This window comes from Camarhynchus parvulus, chromosome 5, assembly GCF_901933205.1.
Source record: "Camarhynchus parvulus chromosome 5, STF_HiC, whole genome shotgun sequence".
Classification (NCBI taxonomy): Eukaryota; Metazoa; Chordata; class Aves; order Passeriformes; family Thraupidae; genus Camarhynchus; species Camarhynchus parvulus.
Genome location: NC_044575.1, coordinates 44,915,330 through 44,940,723, shown reverse-complemented (window position 1 = coordinate 44,940,723; position 25,394 = coordinate 44,915,330). Strand labels below are relative to the sequence as shown.

At 38.6% G+C, this 25,394-nt stretch overlaps 1 protein-coding gene across 1 annotated transcript in view; it reads left to right on the top strand.

Annotated features, from left to right (window-relative positions):
- The window catches only part of NRDE2 (NRDE-2, necessary for RNA interference, domain containing), a 28,454-nt gene extending 5,793 nt beyond the window's left edge, over nt 1-22,661 (top strand). Inside the window, exons 3-14 of the mRNA XM_030948874.1 lie at nt 309-527; nt 2,558-2,707; nt 4,986-5,448; nt 5,647-6,049; nt 9,621-9,754; nt 11,752-11,872; nt 13,905-14,080; nt 14,770-15,156; nt 15,512-16,440; nt 18,655-18,793; nt 21,161-21,232; nt 21,878-22,661. Of these exons, the coding sequence (XP_030804734.1) occupies nt 309-527; nt 2,558-2,707; nt 4,986-5,448; nt 5,647-6,049; nt 9,621-9,754; nt 11,752-11,872; nt 13,905-14,080; nt 14,770-15,156; nt 15,512-16,440; nt 18,655-18,793; nt 21,161-21,232; nt 21,878-22,003 (3,319 nt within the window). The 3' untranslated portion in view covers nt 22,004-22,661. The remainder of the gene's footprint in view (nt 1-308; nt 528-2,557; nt 2,708-4,985; nt 5,449-5,646; nt 6,050-9,620; nt 9,755-11,751; nt 11,873-13,904; nt 14,081-14,769; nt 15,157-15,511; nt 16,441-18,654; nt 18,794-21,160; nt 21,233-21,877) is intronic.
- Nucleotides 22,662-25,394: the final 2,733 nt, after the last annotated feature.

Below are 25,394 nucleotides of genomic sequence, written 5' to 3'. Positions count from 1 at the left end.
CGGTCATCTTCTTTAATTTGGCAGTGTTAACAGATGGCTATTTATACAGATCACACATCAAAATGCCTTGACAATTAGAACATTAAAACTGGCTGTCAATAATTCCAGCAGCTGAAAAATGTAGTTGTGATTTAATGCAGATTTAGCTCACTTTTGCTATATACATTACTGCTACCATCTCAAAAAAATAGAGGGAGAATAAAGGTAAGGAATAAAATGTTCTGAACTTTCTTACAATGGTGGTCTGTAACAGTTTTACTGCTTAGCTGTATAGGCGTATATAAATGTACATACTTTTTTCCAAGCAGGACTTCTTCCAGATCTGAGTTGTCAGAGGACAGTGATACAGATGAGAGTCTGAAACGAACAAGTAAGAAAAGGAAAAAGAAAAAGAAAAAGCATCACCACAATAAGAAGACAAAAAAGAAAACCAAAGGGGATTCCAGTAGCAGTGAATCGGAGGTAGACACTAAGCACATCAAGGACAAAGGAAGTGGCAAAAGTAGTGAAAAGGAAGCAGCAGCAGAGTATGTAAATATTAACACTATGCAAGGTGTAAATCCATTGTGTTCTTGTGCTTGTCTCTTCAACTGAAATTTTTACCATTGGTTGATCATCTTTTTCTAAACTTTGTTTGACTAAACATGGATTCAAAGCAAGGGAAACAGATTTAGAACCACTCGTTTAATCATATAAAAAGAATTGACTAAAATATTCAGTGAAGTGCTGTTGTACAGAGCAAGGCATGGTATGGTGGTTATGAAATAAATTTTTGAAGTCATGTGGAGGCTTATGTTCTGTTTTTGTAAGCATCTTGTTTCCTTTCACTGATATTTTGTGAGGGTTTGGAGAGCAAATGCATTAAACATTCTTAATTATTAATATGTGGCTGGGTTTGCCTTGTAATGTAACTTCCTCCTCACAGAGTTAACATTTCCTTTTTTTTTCATTTTAAGACAAAATTTATTATTTAATACTTCTTTTATATCCATATATTTTGCTTCATACTTTCTACTTGTAATATTTCTATATGAGTATTTGAGCAATTGAAATTGTTTTGTCAAGTTTTCTTTGTTAATTCCAGGAGCTCTAAGATACTGTGTAATTAGTGGAGATGTCATGTTTTTGTGCAGCAAGAAAATAGGCATGTAGTGACTGTCATGATCTTTGAGCAGCAAAAGAGTTTTCTGTGAATGCAGCAAGTATCCAGGTTTGGCATACCTAGCTGTGCTTTCCTCAGGCTGCTGGGTTTTTAACATTTCAAGATGGTCCTATCCAGCTGGTAATGAGTCACCTTCTCCGGGTTGTCACCATGTTTGCTAGTTTGAGCAGTCATTTTGCCTGTCTCTGATTCCTTGGTTCCTGTGTTTTCTTTGGCATCAGCAGCTCTGGCTCTAATTCACCACACTGCAGCTACTCCTGTATAGAGTGAGGGTTTGGTGACATTAAGGAATTGTTGTTACAATTGATGCAGTCTAGGTAGTCTTTGAATTTCCCCCAGTTTACTATTTTTCTCACGGGGGATTAATCAGGAGCTGAAAGCACAGGTTGGTGGCATGTGTCTATGCCAAGGTAACATTGTTTCCCTATGGAGGAATGGCAGAGGTGCTGCAGATGTTGTCTGATGCCTCTAGCCCAACGTGCCTCCTCCTTTATGAGAACTTGTATTGGCTTGTGGTGGCTAAGGCTTCCTTGACTGTGAGGAAGGACAGTAAAAATTATTTGGGTGCTGAACCCATTCTGCTCAGTCCCATCATTCATCCATGCTGGAAGGGTGCCTGGGTGTGGTTCGTAAGCTGTTTGCCAGGTTGGGCCAGACAGCCAGTGCTTTGCCTCAATAAAAGTATTGAAGTTCTTTCATGATGTCTTTCTTTACTACTTTCCAGAAATTGTTGATGCTGAGAGAATATTGAATGTTCAAAATACTGGTTTTGAAACCTGAACCACAGAATTGCTCTGAATGTGAAAAGTGTTGTGAAATTTTAGAAAACTTTTCAGAACTCTAAAACTGACATAATTGTCCCATGAATTCAGACTGGAAATTCACAGTTATCTAGAGTTCAGAGGCAGCTGGCAATTTCCCCTTAAGTTCATTTGTATAACTGTAATCCATAAACCACTTTGATACACACTTTTATCAAATGCATGGGTATAATTGCAGCTAGTAAATCCTCTTACAGATTATCTTATTTTTCTTGATTGTAGCATCTTACCAAGACAAGAGTAAATTTTGAAAGTAGTAGTATGCTGGTTTTGGATTATAGTGTGCCAAGCTATTGATTAAATTGATGGGTTAAATCTGGTTATTGCCTTTCATAATCATAAATTCAGTTTTTGGAAGTGCAAGGACTTGCAGTGTTTTGATTGGATGGTGCTATTAGTGTATTTCTAATTGTTTTATTCAGAGTGTGGACTGACTTTGCAAGAGTGGATCATGTACAATGACTTTGAGTAAGTTAAATTACTGTGAACTGCAGAAATTTAATGTGTTTTGGGTTATGTGAATGCTGAATATGTGCACAAATGCTTAGAATAGCCTCCTTCTCCTTGTCTGCAGTCTAGGTAAGAAAGCATCAGGTGTTACCAGCAGTCACTCTATTTGGCTTGATGATATCCAGGAGCCCAGAGCAGACACCTTCCGGATAGACAAGAAACCAGACCCTGCAAACTGGGCCTACAAATCCTTGTATCGTGGGGACATAGCAAGGTATGGAACCTTGTTCTCTGTATCCAAACTGTCTCAGAGTCACTTGAGTCTGTCTGCAACTTTTTACATAGAAGATGAGAAAAGATAACTGAGTAGCTTATTTCAAAATTTGACTTGGTGTTGAGCCAGTGTCAGTGGCAGGTGATATCCCTAGGGGTCTGTACTGCTACCTGGTGTGTTCTTTATCAGTGACATGGACAGCAGGATCAAGTGCACACTCAGTAAGTTTCACAACTCTAAGCTGAGCAGTGCAGTTAATGCTCCTGAAGGATGGGATGACATCCAGAGGGACCTGGGCAAGGACCTCATGGGATTTACAAATGGCAAGGTGCTGCACCTGGGTCAGGGCATCAACACAGGCTGGGGATGAACAGATCAGAGCAGCCCTGCCAGGAAGGACTTGGGGTGTTTGTGGGTGAGAGCAGTGATGAGAGCAAGTGGATGAGGAGCCAGAAATATGCACTGGCAGCCCAGGCAGTTGTATCCTGGGCTGCATCCAAAGCAGTGTGGCCAGCAAGGCAAGGAAGGGGATTCTGCCCCTCCACTCTGCCCTGGTGAGACCCCACCTGAAGTGCTGCATCCAGCTCTGGAGTCCCCAGCACAGGAAGGACATCAGCCTTTTGGAGGTAGTCTGGAGAATGGCCACCAGATTTATTACAGAGAGCTGGAACACCTCTCCTTTGAGTAAAGGCTGAGAGAATTGGGGTTGTTCAGCCTGGAAAAGAGAAGGCTCCATCAGTACCTGAAGGGAGCTTGCAAGAAAGATGGAGAGGGACTTTTTATGCTCTTTACTGAGAGGGTGGTGAGGCATTGGAATAGGCTGCTCAGAGACTTGGATGCCCCGTCCCTGGAAGTGTTCGAGGCCAGGTTGGAAGGAGCTTTGAGCAGCCTGATCTGGTGGAAGGTGTCTCTGCCCATGGGGTTGGAATGAGATCATCTGTAAGGCCCCTTCCAACCCAAACCATTCTATAATTCTTGGATAAATGTTTTAAAAGGCAAAAGATGGCATGAAATAATGGGTATAATGTGCATGATTTTCATTGTTCTTAAAAACATTCCCTGTGTAGCAAACTACAGGGCCATCTGGACGTGGCAGCACAGGGCACATGTATGTTTTTGAGGTCAGAAATCCAAGGTTGTGTTATAAATTGTCTTTGGTCAAGTTTCTTTTTGGTCTCTATGGTTCTGTTTCTGTGTCTGAAAGGAAAGTGAAGGTATTGATTATTTCATACTACATTTTTCAAGAGGTATACTTATTTGAGTGGTTTGATACCATTGTGAAAAAAAAAAGCTACAGGTATTTTCTTAGAAAACAGATTTCACCCAGACATTGTACTAAAATGTGTCTGTCCTATGCAATGCTACATTTCAAGTTAGTATAGATGAAATGGCACATTCAATATCCTTTGTGAGTTACTGGTGCTGTGATGACCCTTCAGAACATTTCCTTGCATTAATACAGAAGCCCATCCAAAGGAGCCTACAGTTGCCTCGTGCATTATGTATGTGCACTTCTTGATTTTCTCAGGAAAATTGTTTACTGTATATACAGTAATACTGTATATAATTATTTGTGGAGGAGGGAGAATTTATGGGTTACATTTTTGTAGCTTTTTATGCCTTTGCAATAAAATTGCCTGGTTACAGTTTGTTTCAATTTTCTATCACCTTTGGATTGTCAGCTATTTTCTGAGATGAAAAGTATTATTTTAGTGTTGCATGTCACTGTATCTGCCACTGAAATCATGTTCTTGGTAATATTTGAAGATGGTGTTTTCCTGTCTTAATCCATAGGATTATTGTGGCCTTTATGAACATAGCCTTTCTTTTTCTCTTCACACCCCTCTCCACTTTTTGGCATATAAAATGGACAGAGGCTTAGGGATGCAGAAGGAAGTTGCTGGACTGAACAACTGGTGTCTCATTTTCAGTTTAAAATAGTCTAATCTAAGTAACCCTAAATAATGTCTGTTGTTCTTCCTCTGGGTTTGTCTACATGGCTTAAAATGATGGAAAGGAAAAAGGGTTTCTCCTTCTTGAGTATGATATATATTGTTGAATTCAGAGGAAGCTTAGTGTGATAGTAAAAGTGTGATGGCAGTGAAGGAATTTATAAGTTGAAGTCTTAAATAAGCAGAAATTTACCAGGTTCCTAAACTTTCGAAGGTGTACGCATACATTGTTTGGGTTAATTTGAATGAAAGTATTTCTTTCAAAAAGAAGGTATCTTTTCTAATGTGTATTTTAGAAGATGTTTAATTGTATTTTCCCTTTCAAGGTATAAAAGGAAAGGAGAGTCCTGTCTTGGCATAGATGCAAAGAAACAGTGCATAACTTGGGACAGTTCTACATCAAAAAGGAAGCAAGCACAGAGTCGACCTGAGCGCTACTTTACAAAGAACAATGTGAAGATGCTGAACACAGATGGGATTCTTGTCTGTAATAAAAATTCTCCATCTGATCCACCTGCTTTTATACCAGTTTCCCAAGTGGAAACTGATGATTCTTCTGACACAACAGAAGTAAATCCTCTTGGGATTTATGATCCATCAACCACAGTGTGGCTACAAGGAAAAGGGTGCAAGAGTGGAGACAATGAGTCTATAAATACACAGCAAACAGTTCAAGAGCCTGGGCTAAACATGAGCTCCATTCTAATGACAAAAGTGGAAGAATATAACAAGAGAGTTAGAGAAAACCCAAGAGATATTAGTGCCTGGATGGAATTTATTTCCTTTCAGGTATGTATTCTAACAGACCTTGTTGCTTATTATAAGTAATAAATACATGAACATTATATTGTAATTTCATTTGTTTAGAACTGTATATCTTCTCTTGGTGAAGAGTGAACTGTTAACTCATCTTCACAAATGTCAGCATTCTTTTTATTCTAGTGATCATTCTTCCTAAGGTTGTAATGATGTTTGTTTTTGTTTTAGGATGAATTAATGAGAGGACCTAGCCCTTATGCCAGTACGGGAGAGCAGGAATTAAGGAGAAAATCACTCAAGTTAATATTGGAAAAGAAACTGGCCATTTTAGAGAGGGCAATTGAAAGCAATCCAAGTAATGTTGATCTGAAACTTGCCAGGCTGAAGCTTTGCATAGAATTCTGGGAACCACCAGCTGTGATCAAAGAATGGCAGAAGCTAATTTTTTTACATCCCAATAATCCAGAGATGTGGAAGAAATACCTTCTGTTCTGTCAAAGTCAATTCACTACCTTTTCTGTTTCAAAGATCAACAGTCTCTATGGAAAATGTTTGACAACACTGGCAGCTGTACAGGATGGCAGCATGGTATCCCATCCTCTGCTGCCTGGCACTGAAGAAGCTATGCTGGGTAAGGTTCTTTCTGCATATTATGGTCAGATTGGTCTTCATAGGAGCTAACTGCATTAAGAACAGATTTTCCTATGTATTGCATGAAGCTTTTCTTCTCTTCAAAATGCCTGGCATCCTGGTTTCTTAGCTGAGAATTAAAGCAGATATTCCAACCAAATATGGATATGGCAGATCCTTCTCTTCCCCAGGACAGTTTATGATACAACATCCATTGAAGTCTAATGTACTGAGTGGTTTATAGCACAATGTCAAGACTGGAGAATCACAGCCAACAGCCAGGAGATGTGCTTTTATAAAAGGAAGACTTGTGAAAAAAATAATTATCTCTTGTTCGGAAGTTTTACAATTGATTACTTTAATCCAGAAAAGAGGAGGAACATTACAAGTCTGATGTGAAATTTTGTTGAGAATCCCAGTCTGTAGATGGAGAATTCTAAGCTGTAATACCATGTGATCATGCCTTTTGTATTTCTCCTGTGCATACATCTACCACTTTATAATTTATTATATAATTATCCCTGGAAGGAAAATAATTCAGATAGTTAGGATGCTGGAGTGGATTCAGGGAAGCAATGAGTTCATGCTCAGTTCTGGCATGGTATTTAAATTTATTTGGAGCTAAATGACTTTAACCTATCCCTTTCAATTTTACTTCTCTGCCTTGGCATGTCATTGTGATTATTGATCTGTGGATACATTGAGGAGGGGAAAAGATTAGTGTCACCATGAGTATTTTTGACTTTTTTTTCAAATTTTAAAATTTGTTTTCAATCTCAGAGACTATTATGGAGGAGTCAATTTCTTTTTTTATGTGCATCATAGTCCAAGAAACCTCTTGTTTTTATCTAGTCCTGTAATTCCTGTTGGAGCAATGATGTTATGCAATATCCAGTCTGGACTAATAGATAGAGATGCTGGGTTACCAAATTGGTTTCAGGTGTTCAGATCTCATACAGTCTTTGGCTGACTCATCTTGGATCAAGCACTGCAAAAAGTGCTGCAGAGGAAAAATGTTCTACTGGCCAGTGCATATTGTACAGCCTGATGGCTTCTAATTGCTTTTACTGTCTCTGATTTCCAATATTTCAGTCACTTTGTACACTAACCAAAATGAATGATTCTTGGGACAAAGGTTTTATTCAGAATCTAGTTTTGGAAACAAGAAGGTTTTTCTTTAATTTTGTTTTTCCTGCACATATTTGAACGTATGTGACTCATGAAATACAAACTCATGAAGCAGTTTGTCAGCTGCTATGAGAATTTTTTTTAATAGAGTTCCTTTAGCAAGTTAACTAATATTAGATTGATGTTTTTCTAAATACTTTTTTGCTGGCAATATCCATAGATAGCTAAAAATGAAAATTAACTCAAATTCATGAATGGAACAGAACCACAAGTAACTTCTTCTTGTTCTGTCTTAAGCCTACAGTGATTTGTTTATGAACACTCTCAAGTATTTTATTTTTCCTCTTCAGAATTCAAATTATAGGATTAGAGAAATTTCACTGGTAGACCTCTTGATTTGAGATTTCTTTATTAGTGACTCAACTATGTAATTCTTGGGCTGAGTTTTAATTGACATTGTACTTATTAGGAAGGTTACCAAATTGTTCATTAAGATAAATACACAGAATATTTCACAAACTAATCATGAGGTGAGTAGCACTGTAGATGTACATTAGGCTTATATCTTCAACCTTTGACCTTTCCTAAGGACACAGTGTAAGAGCTCTAATTTTAAATAGCAGGGGACTGTGCCATCTAGTGTTCAGTTCAGTATGGAGCACTGTCTGCTTGGAAATAGGTCGGTGTTTTTTTAAAGTATTGAAAATTTTTGAAAAGGTAAAGCTGAATTTAAAATGGTAGATCCACCTTTACATAAATTTTGAGATAACAATTTCTAATACTTTAAATTTACTAGGAACTGTTAATATAAAGCAGATTAATATAAAGTCTTCTTAATTTTTGCTGTGTAAACAGAGTTCTGTTTTTCAAATTATACCTCATGGTTGGGGAGGAACATCCTTATCTTCTAGGTCAGTTCAGCTGCAGACCTGTCTTAGCATCATGGGCTGAATTAAGGATGTATTCGTGCTGTTTTCAGTTTTTGCCACAAAGAAATTGCTGATCTTTGCATTTCATCAAACACGTTTTTTTGTTTCTAATGCAGAAGAATTTACAGTGTAATTTATTTTTGGCACCAGTTTGGCAGCAAATCCCAATGAGGCATTTTCTACATTCAGAGTATTTCAATCAAAGTTCATTTCTGAAGCTGGGAGAGTAGGAAAGGACAATTTTTTCAGCATCAGTTTGACACAGTGCCTAAATTAATTAAAAGACTTAGGAAGACTGTATTATAAACTTAATAATTGTTTTTGTTTTTTAAATACCTTCAGAAATCTCAAAGTCTTTGTTAGCAGGAATAATCATTGACTTTGCAGAAAAAAATTGATTAAATGCCCAGTGTGTATATTCTAGCTGATTTCAGGTTTTTATGTGTCTGATACATGTCTAAATTCAGATAGGAGTAAATAATTTCCCATGTGCTACATATAAGATGATGGTGATGAAGAGCAGTTGCTGCTAACCTGTGTTGTTACATGTGTGTATCTAGACGCCTAATATTTGGATGGTTTAAAACCCTAAAACCCTCCAAAGACAGTGTGTTTAGTGAAGGAACAGTAGTATTTAAAGAACGCTTTTACTGTTTTCTAAGCTGTCAGTGATAAAGTCTTTATGAGCGTAGGGCTTTTTGCAAGTCTGTTATGATTTAAAGCGATTTAAATGGCTTCTATTGTGTTAAGACTGGAGTGTCATTTGGAGTGATTGAGTATCGCTGAAATGTCCTTGAGCTGCCTCATAGTGGAGGTGTTGATAATACCTGTTATTTCTTCAACTCTTGTTGCAAAACATGGAGAGGAACTCTGGGACTTTGCTTCCCTTTCTAAGCTGAGACTGAAGTTCAGTGTGCAGTAGGGATATGGCAGTGGTTAGACAAATAATTTGTTGAAGTGTGAGGGATAGGGCTTTTCCCTGCTTTTAAGCAGTAATATATTGACCAGAAGACTGGACATCTCTTAACTCAGGTCTTCCATACAGAAAAAGGGAATGACAATTGGAATGAAAATTATATATTGCTAACATTTTATCAATGTAAATATCTCATGCAAAACTGCGACAAAAAGGATTTTTGTTGTCATCACCTCCTGTGTGCACTGTGATCACACCCAGCATCTTCAAAGAGGGCTGTGACACACTAACAGATGTTGGTACAGTGAAGGGCAGAGCATTGTGTCCACCTTTGCACCAGTAAGGACATTGCATGTATGGCATGAATAAAAAGTCATGTCTTCAGCACATTTAAAGTGAGCAGTCTTAAAGCTCATTAAACTGTGACCATCTTGACATGCATTTATGCTGGTTACCCTCCATGGTCTGGATTTTGATACTGTTCCAAAACAATTATGTTCTACAGCATGTCATGTATGTATTTTTATATTCGTGGGCTGTAATAAAACACTTTGCAACAAAATCTGAAATACTAAAATTTAATCTTCTTTTCTTTACAGCTATATTTATTCAGCAGTGCCACTTTCTGAGACAGGCTGGCCATTCTGAGAAAGCAGTGTCTTTGTTTCAGGCTCTGATTGACTTCACCTTCTTTAAACCTGACAGTGTAAAAGATCTGCCAACAAGGGGACAGGTAGCAATTTCCATTTAAATGGGTGTGTGTCTTTATGTATTACAGAAAATGCTGTACCAGAAAAATGTTGATGAATTTTTAAGGCCATAGGGAAATATTTTGGATAACAGCTTACTTAGAGGTTCTTCAAGGTGATGCTTGCATTGAAAAAATGCTGGTAGGTCCTCCAGAACTACAGGCCAAATGGCTGTTTTTACTGTATATAATAGAAGTGTGATAACCAGTCATTTAATATCTTTTTTAGTAATTAAAAATGGAAAAAATTGACCTAGCTGACCAATGTCTGTGTCTAGCCTAGCACTTGCCCTGCTTCTTTTCCCCCAAAATGCTGTTGTTTTGTTACTGGTGATGGAGAGAGCTGATAGGACATCAAATCTTTCAGTTCAGATAGTTTTTGCCAAAGTTTCTTAGATTCTCTCTTACCTATTTCCATTAATTTGATGGCTACATTAGGAACACTTCTGTGCTTTCAAGTGCCTTTTATTTGACCCATGAGATTCTGTTCAGCTTATAATGGTAAATGTTGAAGTACTAAATCACTTTCTCTCTTAATTTGTTCAGGAGGCTGTTGCACATGCACCCCACTAATAATAAGGAAGTTAATATTTAGATGCCAGTAGCATCATCCCACTGAACTGTTAGGAACTGTTTCCTTTTTAATGAGTGGTAGAGAGGCCACCATTTAGGCAGCTGGGCTACTGTAGAGGATAAAAATTAAATTTGCTGCACTGCCTCACAGTCTTCCCAGAAACTTGGGCTCCAGTTCTTGCTCTCTTGATTAATACTGTTACCCACAAATGGAGCAATCTTACAGGTTAAAAAATAGTGGTTGTCTTCTTAAAGAGCTAAAATTTAGAGTTCAGTCATAGCTATCATGGAGTAGTTGCACAGATACATGTAGTTACAGTTTCAGTCATTTGAAAAACTGCATTTGTGGTATTTAAAAAATCTTAGAGCAGGATGAAAAGGAACCTTGATTCAAAAGGACCATGTTTAGGTTGGAAAATGCAGTTCTTGAAAACAGGAAAATGCCAGATTTACAGCTGATTGCACATTCTGCTGTCATACAGAAGTGTTATGACTCAGTCTGGAATTACTTGTTTCTGTACTGTTTTCACAGTTCACTTTCTCACTTGCAGCAAAGAATAAATGCACAAGGAGCAGAATTATATTTTGCAGTTTGCTGTAAGCCTGGAATTTTCTCATGTGTCGGTGCTTGGTTTTTCTTGGAGTAAATTTTTTTGTTAATATTTGTATTAACAGTCACATCTCAATGTGCAAGCCAAGGGCTGGTAAACAGCAGAAGCATTTAATAGGTGAGAGATTGTCATTAGAGCTTAGGATACACAGAGCAGAGGAGGAATTGATGAATCTAGAGATGACTGATTCCATACTGGCAATGACAAAGTCACTAGGGCTAGAACTCTGAACTTGTGAATCACTGGAAAGCGCCCTGACCTTTTTGGCCATCCTTAAACCTGAAGGATTAAAGTCCTTTTGGATCTTTTTCTTCTGTCTTTAGTCTAATCATATTTATGTGCAACTGTAACATTTTTATTTGACCATAGATGTGTGATTGAATTATCATTCCATTAGTCAAATTCTTCATGGTCCCATAGAACTTAGGGAGGAGGGGAGTTTTGGGTTCTGAAAGCCACACTTTAGGGACTTTGGATCTTTATCCTTGAAAGATCTATAAAGGACTGTAGGCACAAAAGTATTTTGCTATCTTTAAAGCCTTTTATCTTTTAAAACAATCTTTATTTTTATGAGAAGAGCTGATGACAGTCCTTATGTGCCACAGCTGTAACTGAAGTACTCAGTTATGCCTGCTAAATCTCAAGCAGTATCTAACAAAGTCTTCAGATACAGAAATTATATCCAAATACATGCTTGTAGGGTCTGGGAAACCTAAGTTGACAGAGATAATGTCTGCACAACAGTAAAAATTATTTTTCTATATGTTTTGTTTTGGTTGGTCCTATCAAAAACAATAGGTGGAATTCTTTGAACCCTTTTGGGATAGTGGAGAGCCACGAATTGGAGAAAAAGGAGCAAGAGGCTGGAAAGCATGGATGCACCAACAGGAAAAGGGTGGCTGGGTTGTTCTTAAGTCTGGTATGTGTGTCTCAATATGTGTAGTTGTATGTCTATATGTTCTTCTAAACATTTTGATTATAATCGGATTCTTGTAATGGTTTTGCATACAAGTTTTAAAAAATATTTACTGATATCAAGATAATGCATATCATACTTCACAGGGAATAGCAGGTGTTGAATGTTCTGTGTATGATATTGTTTATGGAACATTGTTGCCCTTCCTACAGTGAGAATTAGAGGAAGATGGCATAGCCTGCTCTTCATGTTGGAAAAGCCAGAGGTGTGAGTACTTGGTGGAGAGTCACGCCCATCAAAAAAGTGAGAGGAAGCTGCTTCCCTTAAGACCCTTTCACCATATTATTAAGGTGAAGTGGGATTATATTGTTAGATGACAGTTGCTTCAAGGATACATAGATTTATGATTCTATTTCTAGAATCAGACTTCAGTTTCTCAAGCAAAGGTATAGCTAAAATAGGAGGAAAACATTTCCTTACACTTTGTGATGCAGCAAATGAAGGAATTGTGTGTTCACTTGGCTGGAGTGCTTCTGGATGAGCAGGGATGCAGAAAACACTCCCTGCTGGTTAGGCTCACCTTGTCTTGTGGTCTACAGTGCTTCTTTTCATGTCAAGGACTATTTCTCAAGCAGATATAGCTTGCAGGGAAGCAGAGGGCTAGAATGTGTCTGACCAAAGATGAACTGTCTTTGCTTTTGCTACTCCTGCTGTAGCAACTCTGGTGAAGCAAGTTTGGGTCTGCTTTTAGTAAACAAAGGAACTGAAAGATAATTATGTGCCTCCCTTGTCCCTGGATTAAGATGGAATTTCTTGGCCCCTAACTGAGTTAAGCAGTTTTATTTTTGATGGCTCTAGGCATTTTGTTCACAAATTGAGAAGATTCAGTATAGAGAAGAGGACCACTGCCAATCTTGGGCAGCTCCAGTATATACCAGTGGTTTCCCCATATGTGTCAACCCCTAAAGTCCAGGTGTGATTTTCAGTTAAGTGTGTTCATTAAAAACTGTCAGGTTTCTTCAAACTTTGATTAGATTATAGAAATGCTGTCTTTTTTTATAGAGTTGCTGACTAAAGGGGATACTATTGATCACAAAAATATAGAGAGAGCAAAAATCTTGCAACCACCTCTTTGTTTTACCTGAAATTTAAGAAGAACTGTGATTGGGAGTGTTTCACCTAGTTAATGGCAGGATCAAGAATTTGGAGGTGGTGTAGAAATAGCTTGATTTTTATAATGCAGGCAACCATGAAATTTTGAGGGCAATTTTTTCACTCAGCAATAAAAAAGAAACACCTCTACAAGCTTTCCCTTCACCTGTAGGTGCTCATCAGTTTCTGCACAGAATTAATATATTACTGTCAGAGGAAAAATATGGTAATTGTATCCAGTAGTCCAGAGAGATTATCATAAAAGTGGGATGTGGTTAAGCACGTCCTTTGGAGTGTGTGTGTGTGTGTGTGTGTGTGTAACTATGTGGGTTGTTTCAACTGCACATTAATTAAAATGTTGAAAATGCCACTTGTTAAAAGCAACATGGCCAAACTGGTTTTGCAGTGTTTAATATTAAAGGTACCATTTTTTATGTTTGGTGGTTTTCTCAAAATGTTTTATGCACACTAATATTGATAGAGAATACTTGAAATTTTATGGTCAGGTATGAAGTGAAGAATGTAAATTGCAAATTGCACAAAAGGATGACTGACTCTTGGCTGTTGCTTGCAAGTTGCTGTTGATAAAAGTGCTCCACAGCCTGTCAGTGTTTTTTCTTCTCCTCTGTGAAAAAGTTTGAGTGCTGACACTGATTCATAACTTCTAAAAGTTTGGAAGCTTCCTACCTTCCTATTACAGAGTTGGTGTCAAAACCCAGAACTGTGATGTGGAAAATCTCAGCTAAGTCTTGTGTGGTTTTTTTATTAACTATATTTATTTCCATTGTTAAAGTAGTTAAAGTGTATGTCATGCCTGGCCTTTGGATTTGGTGGGATAATTTTTCATTAATAATCTTGTGTGTATATATTGACTTGATTTTAGATGATGAGGATGAGGAAGACATAGATGAAGATCAAGAAATAAAAGATAAAACTCTTCCCAAGTGGCATATTTGGTTGGATATTGAATATTCCCGGGAGGCAAGGCACTGGTTACCTTGGAGGCCAGACAAAACCAAAAAGGAAACTGAAGAAGATTGTGAAGACCCAGAAAGACAGGTCATTGTGATAAAATAGAACAAGGGGAGATGATAAGACTAGTTATACTTTAATTTGAATTCATTGCCGTGTTTGTAGATATTTTAGAAGAATAATACTTTTCTTTGTTTGAGAAAAAGATTTTTTTCTTTGAAATTCAAGATTTACCTGAGGTTTTGTGCTGAGGCTCCTGAAAGCCATGGGATGCTCATGGTAAACTTTGGAAAGTCTGCAGGCAAAATAGTCTGTGTTTGCTGTCATCTGTGTGGAGAAATCTCACAGAAATATGTGTTTAAGAAGAGATCTGCATTAAATAAACAAAGGTTTCATTACCTTCAAGTCAGATAGCTTGATATTATTTACTCCTTGGGAAATAGGTCAAGTCAGACATTGGTCTTCAAATTTGAATGTGTTAAAAGGCCTATGTATAAAGTCTTCCAGACCTTCATTTTGTAAGTTTTCTGTGGAGGTCTTTGTTGTTCCCAGGCAAAGAAATCTCTTGATAGCAAATTTACAGTCTGACTGGAAAACAGATTGCTTGTGTAACTTGTCCATTTTTAATTTGAATGACATTTTGATACTATTTAATGGTAATTCTAAATACTATTGATTTGAAAAAGTTCTTTAATTGCAAAATTGTTTAATTGCATGAAGTTTTGCTGGTTTTGATTGCATAAATTAATGGAATTTGTTTTAATTTGGATTTTTAGGTGTTATTTGATGATCTTGGACCATCTTTAATCCGTCTTTCTAATCCAAAGCTTCAACATCAACTCTTGTACTCTTTTTTGCAATTCCTGGGAGTACCGTGTACAAGTAAACTCTTTCCTTCCAGTCTCTATATTGCCATGGATGAAAATAACATCTTTGACAGTGTGCTTTATGATGATAAACCACTGACTTCTGTTGATTTTCCACTTTCTGGATTCAACAGTATTGGTCATATGGACACAATGCCACGAGGCAGACATCAGATAGGCCACTGCAAAGAAGGAGAGGAGTTCATACAGAATGTCTTCCATGTTCTGTCCCAGATATTTACAGGAAAGGAAAAATCTAACCTGGCCATTTGTTGGCTACAGTATGAAATATCTAAGGTAATGAGGAGTCTGCATATAATCAATGTTGTGATGTGTGGCTTTCTTCTGTAATAATGTTTATATTGAATTTTAAAAAGTCTTGAGGAAAGTTGCAGGATTAAGTATTCAAATCAGGAAATGTCAGTTAAGATTACACAAGGGGGAAAAAGAAGAAAACCAAAACCCCGTTCTCTTCAGTGCGTGTTAAAGAGTGGCATACCTGTAGCAAACTATTTTTTGAAGTTTTGCATAAATATTATTATATGATAATATATAATTTTGCAATTATATTATAAAAAATGCTGTGAGGGGCTTTTTTCTCCTTTCTGCTTCCATCTCTCTCAAAATATACTCTGTTTATTTTTCTCTGCAGGTAATTCAGTGTCTCCAAGCGAAAAAGAAAAAGAAGCTAAAAGCACAAGGGAGGAAAAGTAAAAAGTTGGCCAAGAATTTCCTTAAAGCACCTGACAACCGAAACAACCTTTCTCTGTGGAAGCTCTATGCCTACCTGGAGTGGCTGCTTGGTAACACAGATGATTCCAGGAAGGTGTTTGACACAGCTCTTTGCACAGCAGGGACAGGAGGATTGAAGAGTGCTCAGCTCTGCAGCCTCAGCCTGCTGTACGCTCAGCTGGAAGTGGAACTGCTGGAAAGCATGGAAGGAGCTGTCACCTCTCGTGCTGTTCATATATTGACCAAATTGACTGAAAATGGACCTTTTGTGCCCTATAGTGGACAAGTGTCACCTGTGAATGTTTTGAAAGCCCGTAAAACATATGAGCATGCACTGCAAGATTATTTAAGTCAAACAGCAGATTCTGCTCAGGATCAGGTCAATGATACTGATCAGCTGGTTAACCTGGTTGGTTGCTATGCACTGTTTCAGTATTTGACTGTTGGGATTGATGCTGCAGTATTAATATATAGGCAGGCTTCAGAAAAACTTGAAGTTTCTGGTTCACAGAAATGTGAAAATACAGGAGAGAATTTTGGCATTCTAAATTTTCCCACTGCTCTTGAAGCTGTCACACTGCTGCATACAAATTTACTGAGATTCCACATGAAAATTGGTGTTTATCCTTTGAATCCCCTGCGAGAGGCACTGACGGAGGCTCTGAAACGGTATCCTAGCAACCAGTCCCTTTGGCGGTCATACATCCACATCCAAAGGAAGTCTCACAGTGCGAGCAAAGCACGAAGATTTTTTGATAGTGTCACAAGGTCTACTAACTCTTTAGAGCCATGGCTGTTTGCAATCCAAGCAGAGCAGATGAGAAAAAAGCTCACAGAGAAGGTCCAGAGGTAACACCTTGCAGCTCCTTGCAATTATGCTGTTTTGAATCTGTCTAATCACTCAACAGAGGAGAGAAAATGCTCTCACAGTTCTCATTTTGCAGGTGAAGAAGCTGTAGCTGCAAGAGCTGTAGCTCCAGCTGTAGCTGGAGGTTTTTTGTTCAGGGACTCAGTGGCAGAATCTTGAACAGAATAAAAGCCCTGGGTGATAGGCCTTATGTCCTTTCTCCTGAGGCAGATTGTGTCTGAGTTTGATTACTTGCTACTAGCATCAGGATGATACACATTTCTTTAAGGAATTTTTAAATAACTAAAGCTGCTTAGATGGCCAGGATAGACAGTGTGAGCTTGGAAACTGCTGCATTTTAGTACTACAGCAATAAAGAGCATAATACAGAGCTATGCTGCAGTTTCTGCCTGAGCTGGCTGCCCTACTTTACTCCTGAATCACAAATACAGTTGTGGCAGATCTGTTTCCATAGTGAGTCCTTGAGAGTTTAGTTTTTATATGGGGCTGTTACTAGGTAGAAGAGGCTGGAAATTCCATGAATTCACAGTGGTCTGGGCTCAGATTTTTTGCTCCTCCTTTGAGAAAGGAGGAAAGGGTAGATATGGGGAACAAGGTACAAGTTCATAGAGCTCAGTCTCTTAACTGTGGTCTTCTCATTGTTTGGAGCTGCCTATCCACTGCTACCTCCATATCTGCAGTGACATTGACAGCTTGGTTGTTTGTGTCTGCGCATGACAACAGATATCTAGGAAACAGTTCCCTGGAACTTTACAGGGCTGTAAGCTCACAATATTCACACTTGATGAAATTACACAATTACCAGTATACTTTGAAATGATGGTGCATCCACTGCTTTGATTGCTGCAGGCTGGCAACAGGCATTCAGACATGATAGTGACGTTCCTGAACTCTTAGTCTGTGTCTTCCTAAATTGTTATAAGAATTCTACAGCCACCAAATGTAAAGGAGGATTGTGATTTGATTTACTTTTGATTTCAGGCTAACATGATAGTTTTCAATATTGTTACTTCGAAGTGAACAATAATGAAAACCTATGTTCTCAGTGAGGTTGAGTTTCTTTCCAGATTATTCACTGCTAGCAAAGCCTTTCCTATAGATTACATTTATAAGGGAAAGTTGGGTGTTGCAAGAGCAGAGCTGAACTACTGCAACAGGGAGATAAGTGGCCTGTCAGTAATGCATAAAACTAATGTTTTGTGATGTTGTGACAAAATAAGAAAATGTCTGTGTTGTGTCTGACTATTTCATATTCTGGTTTGTATTTCCCCTTAAGCGCATGGAATTCAGATGAAAAAATGAGCACAAAGGGTAAATCAGGAATGTTTTTAAGTCACTGTTAGGTACAAGGCTTCAAATGTTTGACTCATGCAGAGTAGGTTACATAATTTTCCCTCATGGCAAAGGTTAAGATGAGAGGGAAAATTATTTCAAAGACACATGAAAAAAAAGAGATAGGTTGGGAGCCAGGTGTTAATGGAGAGTGGAACAAGCTGGCAGGCTAAGAGAACATGCGCAGACAAGTGATGTTGCCATCAGTGCTCCAGTCTGTTTTGTCAAGCTCAAGCATCAAAAGTAAGCCAGTCTGTATCAGCTGTTGAAGGAAACCAGTGCTTTGGTGAAAGCTATATACCTGCTTTTGTGTTCTGCCTGGAACTTAGGGAATTTGAATCTCTGGGTGAAAATTACTGTTACAATTGTGGTTGAAATCCAGAGTTGTAATTTTGACCTTGATCGAAGACCAGTGTATATGGCCTTACAAAAGTGATGGGTAAATTTGAACAAACTTGCCTGGGCACCAGAAGATGTGTTCATCCGCACTTGAATTTCTTTTGACCTGCTCTGCCAAGCTTAGAATGATAAATTATCTTGGAAGCAGGCTAAGATGTTTTAAGATCATATGATAGTGGAATTTTATTTTCAAAGAGAAATTATTTTTGAACATACTATATGAATTTTCACCAAAATACTGAATTTATATTTTTTCCTAATTTTCCTGTTTAGAAATGCATTGATTGCATTAGCAAGTGCTAAAAATCTGGTTTATAACATTGAGTTTATAGCACACATTACAAAAAACCTGGCTATATATGGTGCTGTGAACAGAGGCAGTGCATTGTTCTTTACCCCTTCTTACCCAGATGTGGTCCCCTGGCTTGGGTTTAAAGGATTGTTGTTTGTTCTCTGTGTTTCAGGGCAGATGTTGGTGAAATACATTGTACTATTCCTGAAACTGGATTAACAAATCGGATTGTAGCTCTGTTTGAACATGCAGTTCAGAGTGAAAATGGTACCCACTGTCCACTGCTATGGAGAATGTATTTGAACTTTATGGTAAGAAGAAAAATACCTGTTTTGTTTTGCCATATTTGGAATTCTCATAAACACAGCTGGAGTACTGCTTAGAAAAATGAACACTAAATGCTGCCATGCCTCTGTGATTTGCAAGGTGATATATTTGACTTGTACTGCTCCTTATTGTTGGGAACATTAAGGAAAAGGTAATTCATGTGGATTAGGAGTAATAGCTTTTGACAGTGTAGTCTTAATATAGATGCAGACATTGTGTCTGTCATCTTACACTGATAAAAAGTATGTCCTGAGATAACAATAGATGTCAAGCTGCTTTCCAGTGGAGTAGACCCCAGCATAAACTGGGTGCAGGAATTTGCACTTTCTGTAGAACTTGGAGGTTTCTGTCAGCTGATTTCTTCATGCCATTGCCATCCCTCTGGATGGCACCGTGACCCTGTGGTGTATCTGCCACTCCTCTCAGGCCTGTGTGGTCTGCAGGCTTGCTGAGGGTGTACTGTGCACCATTAGCCAGATCATTAACAAAGGTGTTAAATGAGAGTTGTCCCAACAGTACCAGGGGCACTGCTAGTCACTGACCTGTGACCAGACTTGTTCCACACATCACCACCCTCTGGGCCCTCTTGGAGACAGTTTTCTTACTGTCTGTGCATCCAGTTGTTTTGTAAACTGCTCATTTAGGAGGCTCTTACAGGAGACAGTATCAAAGGCCCTGCTGAAGTCCAGATAGACAATGTCCACTGCTGTCCCCTTATCCACCAGGCCAGTCATTTCATCATGGCAGTGTATTGAGTTGCTCAGTCGTGACTTTTAGTGAATTCACACTGTCTGCTGCTGATTTTCTTCTCACTCACATGCCTGGAAATGGTTTCCAGCATTAGCTGTTCTGTCACTTTCTCAGGGTACAAGGTGAGGCTGACCAGCCTGTAGTTCACTGGGTACATCTTCTTCCCCTTCTTGAAAGCAGGAGTGATGTTTTACTTTCTTCAGTCTTTGGATCCTGCTCCCAGTTGATGTGATCAATCAAAGATTGTCAAGAGTGACCTCTCAGTGACATCTGCCAGCTCCCTCAACACTTGAGGTGCAGTTCATATGCAAAATAAATGCATGGTAGGCAAAATATAGCTATAGCTTCTGTAACTTGCCTTCAATTTTGACAGTCTTTTGATTCTTAAAAGCTGCATATAAAAGTTACATTAACTGGCATTGCAGTTTAGTGCTGAAAAGCAATAATGTTTGTTTGTTCCATAGTTCCCCATGGAAGTACAGAAATAAAATCATATAGTCAGCTTTGCCATCTTGGTTTTCTTGCTTCTCCAAAGTACAATATGGAAGATGAAAACACTCAAGTAATAACTTCCATTCCCCAGGGTTACTCTTCTGTTCATGTCCCCTGGTGTAATAAGTTGTTAGAGGGGGATCAGCAGTCAGGAGGCTGTGAAATAGAGAGGAGGCAGGAGAAGAAATCTTGCTCTGTGTTTGAGAAGATCTCTTGTGTGGGACTGTTCATTGTGACCATTTCTAAACAAATAAATGCTTGTAAATATTTTGTACAACTTTGTATGTAGGAATGTACAACTGAATTACTGTTATTCTTTACAAACTAATAATGACACCCCAGTATGCACAAATGCTAAAGATCAGCCATTATGTATTTTATCACTAGTGCCTCATTCATGGAAGATACCATTTCCACAAGAACAACAAGGAGTATTTACTAGATGCTAATAAGATGGAGGCAAATACAGTAATAGCTTGGAATAGCATTGTTTAGAGAAGCAAAATCAATCAGAAACATTTAAATTTTCAGACAAAGTCATAGAAGTTGTGATTGTTCAGTATTACCCTAAGTTCTATAGGTCTGTTTTGTCTTAGCTGATGAAACATGGGTTGGGTGAATGGACAGGGATGTGGGCGGGAATCTGGCTGAACTGCCAGGCTCAAAGGTTTGTAGTCAGCAGCATCAACTCCTGCTGCAGTGCCACAGGTGCTGCACCCCAGGGATTGACACTGGCACCAGTGCCCTTTAACATCTTCAATAATAATCTGGATGATCAGAGAGTCTGTACCATCAGCAAGTTTGCATCTGATCCCAAACCAAGAGGAGTGGCCAAAGCACCATGTTCTGCTCTTGGTCTGTCCAGGTTCCTTTGAATAGCTGAGAGTCCTCGATCTCTTCCTTAACTTACAAGTAAAGCCTTGAAATTCCCATAAGACATCTGAAGAGTGTAACCTGACAAAATACATAGCTACCACAATGTATAATAAAAATGATTTCTCAGCAGAAGAACACTGAGCTTTTCAGCAGTCATTTCTTTGTCTCAGAAGTAATTGTTTCAGTATTTCTGCTATTACTGCACTGAAGTATGAATGTTTTTTATCACACAGGCTTCACTAGGAAAAAAAGAAAAAAGTAAAGGATTGTTTTATAAAGCTCTTCAAAACTGTCCTTGGGCAAAGGTAAGCACAGAAAACAGATAAACTTGTCATCATACTTTAATTTTTGAAGTTCAGTATTTGAAAAAAAGTTTAGCTTTAGTAGTTGTTGTAAGAAGTTATATGCAAATGAAAGGAGAGGTTTTTGAGGAAGTAATGTTAGGATTTTCTGAAAATAAGAGATGTATCTTAAATGGAAGCATGATCAATAGTCACTGCAGTTTGTGTTTCAGGACAGAAAGGTGTGTTGAGGCACAGCAGTAAGAAATTCTTTGTGATCTAGAAATGATTGAGTCTTTCAGACTTTTATCATGAGCATGGGAGTATCAGAAATAAATAGCTAAATAAAAATTTATTTATGTAATAATACATAAAAATTATTGAGAGAACCTGCAACTCCTCAGGTAATGTCTGTATTTGCTGCAAATGCTCCAGTGTCTTGACCTCCATTTTATCTTTTTGAATAAATTTTCTCAGTACAAGTTTGAGAAGACTTGATTAAACATCTACTTGGCTGTCACTGAAGGAGTGCTAATTCAGTTCCTATTACCTTAAATAACACATGGTATTTCTTAATGTTCTTGCTACAGAGTGGTTGCTGTCTACGTACTTTATACTGTGTTTCTTGCTAGAAAGGTAGCACAGAAAATGTTCTTGCTGTCTTTCCAGGTGCTCTACATGGATGCAGTCGAGTATTTCCCTGAGGATCTGCAGGAGACGCTCGATCTAATGACTGAGAAGGAATTGAGAGTGCGGGTGCCTATGGAAGAGCTGGATCTACTACTGGAGATTTAAAAGCTACTGGAAGAACAGAAGCTGCTTCCAAAACTAACAATTAGATCCATTTTCATACAGGAACTCTGTTGGGACTTGGGTGCTATGTACTTGACATTTTTTTGTTGTTAAATATTTTATATAAATTCCTATCAAAATGGAGTTCTACTACCTGCAAGTATTCTGGAATCAAGGAATTGCATTTTGCCCTTAATAATGGATCCATTTCTCTGCAGCATTGCTGGCTCCCACAGAAGGACAGCCTCTTTAAATAGCCTCCTGTTGGAAGTTGCCTGCATTTCTTCCTCTATTGTTTGAAATTACATTCCCCAGAGTTCATTAGAGGTTCAGTACATGCCAACTATGGCTTGATGAGCAGCACAGGAAATAAACATCTGCCAAATGGATGCTCCACTGTCCTCCAGTTGGCAGACTTCAGTAATTTCCTTCAGCATGGTATGGCTGTGCATATGCAACTGCCAAGTCAAACAGCCATTACATCTGTACATATACTGTAAAAGCTAAATTTTTGTTTGAGCAGGCACCTATTTTGATATGTTCTGACAGATGACCACTTAAATGTAAATCTTTCTGAAAAATATACCTGAATATTTGAAAATTCAAAAGTAACTTGTTTTTTATGTATTAAAAATAGAACTGAGTGTATTAAAAATGAAAATGTGTCCATAATGCATCCCTAAGCAGCTCACTTCTAAACAAATTTTTGTAATTCATTACTGGCTTTGACTCAAATCCAGGCAGTTGTTGTAAGAGAAGTAGAGGTTTGATCTGTATTTGATTCTCAACAGGAAGGCATAGTCTTCTATGATTTTTTTAAAAGCAGCTTATAGTCCATGGGGCTTTTAGCAAGCTCCTAGAGAAGTAATAGGAAATATGGTAACAATTTACAGATACAGTTATGTTATGTATTTCTTTTGTAAAGCAGAACATGCTGAAACATGGAAAGGATTGTTTAGCATCCCCACTCTTGAGACCCAAGGACTCAGAAACTGGATTTTCATCTGAAACAAGTACACACCTGCAGCCACAGAATACCCAAAACTGCTTCAAACAGTTTTCATGAGAAAACTAATTGTCACTAGCAGCACTAAAGCACTTGGGACCATCTAGCTGGAGAATCCTATTACACATGAAACTGTGTCTGAACCAAGACATACAACTCCTAGCTTGGGTTTGCCACCACGGTACAAGAGAGAATACGCTTTAGTACAGGCTGCATTTCATTTATTCCTTTGCAAAATTATTTTAAATATTGCAGGGAATACGTATAATTTTAAACGGCATTACAGCACTTCTGAAGAGCCGTATAATATTGATGTAGTTGCAAGTGATGCTGGTTTTGCTGTAATCAGTTAGTCATTGTGAAAAATATGGTTTATTTTTTAAATCTTTACTTTCTACAAAAATGACAGAGCTCCTGAATTGGAGGGAGCATTTACTCTGTACCCTGCACAGTGACAGGACAAATTATGCCTGTGTTTGTTAATTCTTTGCCATCCCAGAATGCCATTTCCTCTAAAGCTGTGAAAGGGGGAGGGGGAGAAGCTTGATTATGCTGCTGCTTAGAGTCACAGAGGAACCCAGGTTGAGAGGGACCTTGAAAGATCATCTGGTCCAACCTTCTGTGGTACAGGGAGCCTGGATGAGATTAACAAGTACTGGCTGCAGTCACATTTGAAACCTGACAGTGATGGCAGCAATGACTTCTGTATCCATCACTTTTCTGTTCTTCTATGCATCCTGGCCCAAGTCCTTTCCTTAGCAGTTTCTCCCAAAGCAGCACTTGGGCTGCTTCCTTCCTTTTGATGGTCAGAGGCTTCCTGGAGCAGGTCCTGCCTTTTAATTCAGTCCCCAGTAGCTTTCCTGTCCTTGTGGGGAATATGCTTGCTGTTCACTTTCTCCTGATATTTATTACTTTTGTCAAGTTCAGAAACTCTGGCAAAAGTGGCAGCAGTTAAATTCTGCTGCAAAAGCTGAGAGCTGAATTTTCTAAGGTGTGTTTTTCAGTTCCTGGGGTGGCAGACAGGGTACTAGAACAGAGTCCTTGGGTTCATTTAATGCAATGCAGCTGTTCTTCAGGGAGCTGAACCCGTCTCTTTGTGGCTGTTGCTTTGAGGCAGCAGTAACAGCCATGTCCCTAATAAAAGTGCCTTGCTTGCCATGCATGTCATAAAGCTCTTCAGCCCCTCAAGCAACTGCGATCAACTGCCATGATTAGAAAGTGCTAAAAAATTCCTAGCTCTTTGTGACCTTTCCAAGGAGACAGATCTCCTAAGGTTTATAAGAATGGGTAATAAAACTTGTTTTTCTAGCTCCAGATGAAAATTCTATTTCAGGATTTCTGTCATCCAGATTAAATAAAGAATTCCATTCATCCATAGGGCTCATTTTTAACAATGAGCCACACAATTTTTACAGAGAAGAATAAAATCTCTTGGCCCTGCTGCTGCCATTGTTGTTGGAGCACTGGCAGTGAGTGAAGGCATTGCTCTGGGTGTAACTCTCCACTCTCTGTTACTGGCCTGCATTTGCTCCCACAGAAAGTTTCCAGAACAAAGACTGCACAGTGCATAACTGGTTTGCATGTGGAACTTTTATATAAGATCACATGTACAACATTTGGAAATTAATTACTTAGAACTTAACAAGCCTTTCACAGAAGAGTACTACACAGGATACTTGGTAAGTAGTGCCTGCATGGCTACAATGGAGCCAGTGGACACCTGGCCCCATGGGAATGGAGCTGTAGGCAACAGAATTGTCCAGGGGGAAGAATTCAAGGTTATGCTGGCACATGTAGTTGGGATTTCTCTGTGCACATCTGCTGCATGCCAGACCCTGCACCTCCAGCACTGGGGCTGGTGCCTTAGGAGTGTGCACATCCTGCCCTGGGCAGTATGGGGCCCTTGAACCTGTTCCTACTGTTGGCTCTTTTCAGATGTTTATCTAATGAACTGAAACCCTTTTGGGAAAAACAAATTTATAAACCCTAATCTTAAAAGTACCCTATCCAAACATGTTTAGATGTTTAAGGTAGGATAACTAATGAGCATCCATCTTGCCCTTATAAGCTGCAAGTGCTAGAGATGAGTACCTTTAAAGTTTATCTCACTGTTACTCACGGTTGCATACTTGTCATTGATTTTCATGTATAAAAGACTGATGACACTGAGGTTACTCAAAAGTGACACTTGTCCTAGTTAGCTCCTAAAAAGAGATATTAGGTAATCAAGAACAACAGCAGTACTAGAGTAGTTGTAAGAGACTGCTATGCCCAAGGAGGAATAAGATTTGGAGCACCTGCATGGTGTGGGTCACTGAGACAAGCACTTGGGTCACCAGCACTTTACAACAGACAGTTTCATGTAAATAGTAGGGCTTTGCCACCAAA